This window comes from Ziziphus jujuba, chromosome 6 (genome assembly GCF_031755915.1).
Source record: "Ziziphus jujuba cultivar Dongzao chromosome 6, ASM3175591v1".
In the NCBI taxonomy this organism is placed as follows: Eukaryota; Viridiplantae; Streptophyta; class Magnoliopsida; order Rosales; family Rhamnaceae; genus Ziziphus; species Ziziphus jujuba.
The window spans coordinates 25,056,729-25,063,936 of record NC_083384.1 but is presented as its reverse complement, the minus strand read 5'-3'; the positions used below and the strand labels follow the sequence as shown (position 1 = coordinate 25,063,936).

General features: G+C 37.6%; 1 protein-coding gene across 1 annotated transcript; it reads right to left on the bottom strand.

Annotated features, from left to right (window-relative positions):
• Positions 1–479: 479 nt before the first annotated feature.
• LOC107434618 (blue copper protein 1b) lies at positions 480–1,612 on the bottom strand. Its single transcript, XM_016046103.2, has 2 exons — positions 1,450–1,612; positions 480–928 (listed from the first exon to the last, which is right to left on the bottom strand). Exons 1-2 carry the CDS (start codon positions 1,610–1,612, stop codon positions 480–482), a joined length of 612 nt encoding a protein of 203 aa, XP_015901589.1.
• Positions 1,613–7,208: the final 5,596 nt, after the last annotated feature.

The following is a 7,208-nucleotide window of genomic DNA, read 5'->3' as shown; positions in this document are numbered from 1 at the left end:
ATTACCAAAGAAAAAAATTTGTGTTATTGCTTTATGTTTTTTACTACTCACCTATGCCACCTATGCAAATTTAATTGGTTGTATTGAATAATTTTGTATTTATTTAAAGCTGTAAATTATTATAAGAGAAAGTCAACTTTCTATTAAATTGTAAGGTCAAAACGTGAATATTGGAAAATTATGTTAATGGTGAAAAATAGTATTTTTCTGAAAAGATATTGTAGAAACCGCTGATTATTAGCTATAGCTAGCTAGTACTTTCGAATGAAATGTAAATTATAACCGATATATTTGAAGCTAGATTAAGCAATTTATTTCTAGTATTAAGAACCAAAAAGTTCTAAACTCATGATAAAAACAGTACGTCAAGCACTCTAATAATGAAATGAAAAAGTAATGTCAACATATATGACATCAAATAAAATTTAATCGACACCAAGCTAAAAATATTCCAATCTCATCCATCTTTATCATTAAAATTACCACCATCGAGAAATCCAGCTATTAGTAGTACGAGATCCAGCTCCTGGATATGCTGGAGAAGGTGAAGATGGAGGATAGTTCCAGTAATAGTGTGATTCACTGCCTGCTGTTCCAGGATATGGTGGCTCTGCACTCGGACTTGGAACCGGCGATTTCCAGCCATATTCCCCAGAGCCTACAGTCGCCGGAGATGATGGAACTTCACTAGGAAGGGGAGAGGGAGTAGGGGAGAAACCTTGAGGGTGCACAGTAAGGAAGAGCTTCTGGTTACCAACCTCACAGTGCCTTGAAACGCCACAGATGTACCATTTTCTTCCTGGGGTTGCTAGAAGTATCACATCGTTTCCACTTGTCAGAGCGAGGGTGCCTTCCGGTGCTTCACATTGCTGGAAGCCAGTACCATTGACTTTGAGCACATTGTGAGCTCCTTGTGGGTACTTGAACACTGCACCAACACCATTCAATTTCTTCATCAAAATTATTGCTCACTCTATTTGCATCTATGTATAAATATGTATAGGTACAGTCTGACTCTTTTAAGTTCAGAATTTGATTCAGACCAATATTCCTAGCATGTTAGCGGAAAAAATATGTCCTTCAACATATTATATGATATTGGTTTAAATCAAGTACTAAATTTAAATACCTGACCTAAACTGAGTCCTATATGCATATATATATATATATAAACTTTTTTATTTCAAGATATCCTCAATGAAATGACCAATCTATTTTCAGCAAGAAACGGACTATATAACCAGATTCTATTAGAAATAGATTGATTATTTTTACTGCATCATAACTTTATAAAATCATAATGTCCTAATAATGATCAGGATATCTTAACTTATATACATGAACACTCTTTAATACATGGTTTAGTCATGGATGAGACTACAGAATCCATAAACAAATAAATAAATAAAAAGATATTGGAAAATGAAGAGAGTTTATAGAGTTAATTACCAAGTTTATCACCAACATGGAAGACCTTTCCTTTGGCCCAAGTTTGGTAATCAAAGTTAATGGTCCAGCCTTTATCATCTCCGACAATGAATTCAACTGCAGAAATTGAAGGGACGAAAATGGCTGCGATGGCAAGGATGATGAATAGCTGGGAAGAGGCCATTATTACTTGTTTCTGTTTGAGTTACTTCTCTTTGGGATGGCCTTAATCACAAGTGGTTGTGATGTTGAGTATTTGAAATGTACATATTTATAAGGGCTTGGGTGTCAATAGAAAACTTGTTCTACATAGTGTCTGGCCAAGGACGGCACCACTTATATATATTGCCGAATGGCATAACAATATTTCATTGGATACATCAACGTTCAAAACTAAGCATTCATATGGACTCCCATGACAAGGTTAAGTATATATGTTAATTTTTGTACGACTAGGTCAACCTAAATTCTGCTACTTTAACCATAAATATTTTATAAAGTATTTGAATCATGAAAGATGCTTCCCTTAATTTTTTTTATTTTTTATTCTTTATTTTTTTTATAAAATGAACTAAGTTTCCTTAATCACGGAAAAGAGACAAAAAATGAAAGAAACTTCTTTTTCTTAATCATAAGTTTTGAATTTAGTGCCACGAATATGTTTATTGTGTTGAATGCAATTCTATATGGTTGAAAATTCAAAATATATATATAAAAGATTTTTAATCTTCCACGTATATAAATACTTAGTTTTATTATTTTAAAAACGAAACATTTTTAATCTTCACGTATATAAATACTTAGTTTTATTGTCAATCAAGTGCAAGTACCGACCTGCTCTTATAAATTCATCAAATTCATGCTCATTATTCTCAGGACATTATTCTTTTTTTCATCTGAAGATATTGTATACAAATTATAATTTCTATTTTAGCATTTTACATATTGTCATCATCTTCTCTCTTTTTGGGCATTTCAAGATAAAGCTGTAGAAGAAAGCATGCTTTTCTTTTGATCTATGCAAATTGAAAGTAATTCAACATTGCGTCATTGCCACTGCTTTGGATCTATGTTTCAAGGCTGATTGAGAAGCATTTGGTATGCAAGAAATTCAATATAAAGTAAAAACAAAACAAACTGGCATCATCTACGATTAATACAAAAAAGATCCCTTGGATCGTACCTGACTTCACTATTTAAATAGCAGCAATGACAAGTGTTCATCTTCCAAAATAGTTTATCAAAACACAAGAATTTATCCCTTCAAACGTACTCTACAAACACTTGGAAGATTACTAACACAAAACCAGAAAAAAATCAATATATTCTATTTGTATCCCTGTAGATTATATGCTCCTAGAAAGCATAAAAAGCCTTTTTAAATAAAAAAACAAAAAAAACAAAAAAAAAAAAGCTTGAGAGACTTTATTATATGAGATTGAAATATTTTTATTGTCTTTACTCGTGTCCAAACAGCCCCAAGTTCCCTCCAAAACAAAGAAAGAGGATAAGGTTGATGCTAGAGCACCGATGTGTTACCGTGCCAAGAATGCTCGATCCAATGCTCAAGTCAGACCATTGGTTATAATCTAGAGGTTTTTCAGACAAGGACTTGTTCATACCTTTTTTTTGCGGTGTTGCATTGAATATACACCCTTTTTCCATGTTGCTGGTAGCTCGACACATGTTAAGGTTCCATCTGTGAATGCTAATTCCCATGTTGCCTTTGCCACACACCTAGCAAGGGTTATCTAACTATTTGGCTGCATCCTATCACCACACATGAGGTTCATATGCTTGTTTGGGACCTGACTCTGTCATCAAGGACGTAGTTCTTGGTCCTGCGTGCATCTTGACCTTTTTCTCTCAGATTCTATTAGGCCTTACTCAGTCTAATGCTCTATAATGCTTTCTTGATCTAGGCCTCCATCTTGGGGCCCATTTTTTTGGTTCGAGGGCTTGAGTTTTACGGCATTCAAGCCCATATGGCCATCCATCTCCTTCTCTAAGATGTCTTTCAAGTGAAGGAAACGTGCATGCTTACGAAATGAGGTGATGTCGCATGTCATCCCAAGTCTGTAGAAAACAATTCAGGGTGCTGATTCTCTCGTTTAACAATTTGATCATAATGAGCACGTTGAGTGAGATTTTTAATTATGAACCTAATTGGATGGGACGAAGACGTCCTTCAAGGTTTTCTATGTTCCTCTACCAATCAATCATAGCGCAACACTTCGATCTAACCGTACATTTTGAGAGTTATCTCATATGGTAGCACTTTTCCCTCTATCCAATGCCTCATAGACATTGTTGAGAGGAAAAAAAGGTTCTTCCAAAGGTTTTTTATCATTCCCATTTGCATCTACAAGCTTTCACCTTCAAATTAGGTGGTTTTGCTTTTCTTCCTATCTCTTTTTCATTGAGATTTAGGCTTTGTCCTATTAAGTGTCACTTTCTTCGGTCTTAGAATGTAATCATGTCGTTTCCAATGTGGCTTTTTCTTTCTCCTTCTCTTGGCTCTATATTCTAACCTTTCAATGGCCATTAGTAATAGCCATAAAGGCAAAGAAGTTGACATCCCCTCTACTTCTGAACCCCATGTTGGGGGGAGGGAGAAGAAGAAAAAGTGGTGAATCATATTCCTGATCCTCATCCCCCTAGAAGGTTTAGGATTAGTGTTTCTAACATTATAAGTCAGGTTTCTTCTCATCTTACTAACAATGAGTTTGATGTTGTGGTTCTCTAACCACTTTAGAGAAGAAATATGAGAAGAAAAATAAAAAGAATTATATTACTCTCTTGAAATAGAATACAAAAATAAAAACTTCTCTCATGGAGGATTCTCACGTGGAACCTCTCTCTACACTGTCAAATTCTCTCTGAATTGCTCACTCTTCTCTCAAGCTTTCTCTGGAACTTAAACACTCTGTCTCTCGGAGTTTACTCTCAATGCTCCTCACTTGGGATGATATTGAGCTTGCTTGACTTTGCTTGAATGTGCATGCAACGGGCCTATTTATAACCTTACTAAGTCGGTTGCATGGCCACCATTTTCAACTTCTTCTGACAGGTGCCCACAATTGTTGAGCAAATTATTTTTCGGTGTTAATTGCAGCAACCATTGTCAACAATGGTGGCTGAGCAGTCTTCACACTATCGGTGCAGTGGTGGTGCGGCTGGACTTCACAATTCTCCCCCTCCAGCCGCATTTAAAAACTGATGGTTATCTGCCATCCACTCCAGCTATGTCTCGGCACAGCTTCAGCTTCTCTTGAGCAACAACTTTTGTTAACATGTCTGCTGGATTCTCTTTTGTGTGGATCTTCATTAGTTTCAGCAATTGTTGATCTATTACTTTGCGTATCCAATGATAGCAGATGTCAATGTGCTTTGTACGGGAATGATACATTGAGTTTTTGCTCAAATCCATGGCACTTTGGTTATCACAATGTATCTTGTAGTCTTCTTGCTTGATGCCCAATTATGTGAGAAAACGCTTTAACCACAACATTTCCTTACCCGCTTCTGCTGCGGCAATGTACTTTGCTTCAGTAGTGGATAAAGCAACACACTTCTGCAATCTTGACTGCCATGACACAGCTGCCCCCGCAAAAGTGTAGAGATAACCTAATGTGGACGTTCTATTATCAGGATCTCCGGCCATATCTGCATCTGTATAGCCTTCTAAGATTGGATCACCTCTCCCGTAGCACAAGCACAACTTCGATGTACCTTTAAGATACCTGAGAATCCATTTGACTGCTTCCCAGTGTTTCTTTCCAAGATTTGAAAGAAATCTGCTCACAACACCTACTGCATGAGCAATGTCTGGTCTGGTACACACCATTGCATACATCAGACTTCCTACCGCTGAAGAATATGGTACTGAAGCCATCTCCTCTATCTCTTCTTTGGATGAGGGGCACAATCTCTAGCTCAACTTAAAATGATTTGCAAGTGGAATGCTGACCGGTTTGGCTTTATCCATGTTGAATCTCTTTATCACCCGTTTAACATACTTCTCTTGAGATAGCCATAACATTCTATTCTTCCTGTTTCGGATTATTTGCATTCCCAAAATTTGTTGAGCTAGTCCTAAGTCTTTCATATCAAAGGACTTAGACAATTCTTTCTTCAGCTGACTAATCTTCATTGCATCTTGTCCAACGATCAACATGTCATCCACATATAGCAAAAGTGCAATGAAGTTTCCACCTGAAAATTTTTTAATATAAACACACTGGTCAGCTGCAGTCCTTTTATAGCCTTGACTCACCATGAACAAGTCAAACTTCTTGTACCATTGTCTTGGTGCTTGCTTGAGGCCATACAAGCTCTTCTTCAGCTTGCATACGAGGTTTTCTTTCCCTGAAACCTCAAATCCTTCTAGCTGCTCCATGTAGATTTCCTCATGTAAATCACCGTGAAGAAATGCTGTCTTCACATCCATCTGTTCAAGCTCTAGGTTTAGATTTGCTACTAAACCAAAAATGACTCGAATTGAAGTCATTTTTACCACTGGTGAAAAAATCTCATCAAAGTCAATTCCTTTCTTCTGAAGAAATCCTTTGACCACCAATCGGGCTTTGTGTTTCACCACCTTTCCCCTGCCATCTTTCTTGAGCTTGAACACCCATTTATTCTTTAGTGCCTTCTTTCCTGTTGGAAGCTCAACCAACTCATAAGTATGGTTTTTCTGCAAGGATTCCATCTCATCTTGCATTGCTTGTAGCCATTTTTCCTTGTCATGATGAGAAACAGCTTCTTGAAAACTCTCTGGCTCTCCTTCTTCAGTAAGCAGAATATACTCAGACTCTGGAAATCTCTTTGATGGAATTCGGCTTCGCTCAGATCTCCGAACTTGTAAACCACTGGTTTCAGGAGGTGTACCATCATCTGACCTCTGTGATGGCCCTGCAGCTGCTTGAGAGGATTGAGTCTCCCCTTACTCAATATCCCCTTCTTCCTCCTGGTCTGCTTCTAGTATATCTTCATGCACCTCATTATCCTCTGTGACTTTTTGTGCTGGTGCTGGATTAGGACCAAAATTCTCGGCACTAGAACTACAATTAGGAGACATTTTGGGCTTTTCAATGTCTTCCATTGTCTGGTTTTCATGGAATACTACATCCCTGCTTCTAATAACCTTCTTTGCTTTCGGGTCCCATAACCTGTATCTGAATTCTTTATCTCCATATCCTATAAAGATGCATGGAGTAGATCTTACATCGAGCTTCTGTCTGAGCTCCTTGTATACATGTACATAAGCTAAACAACCAAACACTCTTAAATGAGAGTAAGAGGGAATCTTACTCGACCACACTTTCTCCGGAATTTCAAAATTCAACGGTACTGACGGTGATCTGTTGATTAAATAGCAGGTGGCACGAACAGCTTCTACCCAGAATGGCTTTGGCAGCTTAGCCATACTAATCATACTTCTGACCTTTTCCATAATGGTTCGGTTCATTCTTTCGGCTATTCCATTATGTTGTGGGGTGCGAGGGACCATCTTCTCATGTCGAATGCCGTGTCTTCTGCAGTAGGCATCAAACTCCTTGAAAGCATACTCTCCTCCATTATCTGAGCGGAGACATTTTAACTTCTTCCCTGTTTCATGCTCTACCATGCTATGAAACAGTTTGAAGTAATCTAATACCTGGTCCTTTGTCTTTAAGAAATATACCCACACCTTCCGAGAAGCATCATCAATGAAGGTCAGGAAGTACTTGTTGCCACCTAATGATTCCACCTCCATGGGACCACAAACATCAGAGTGC

Bases quoted from the DNA above. Each gene is read 5' to 3' on its own strand.
- LOC107434618 (XM_016046103.2), bottom strand. From the start codon at position 1,612: ATGGCCTCTTCCCAGCTATTCATCATCCTTGCCATCGCAGCCATTTTC. The intron at 929-1,449 runs GTAATTAACTCT...GTGTTGGTGCAG, and splicing joins CCATGTTGGTGATAAACTTG to TGTTCAAGTACCCACAAGGA.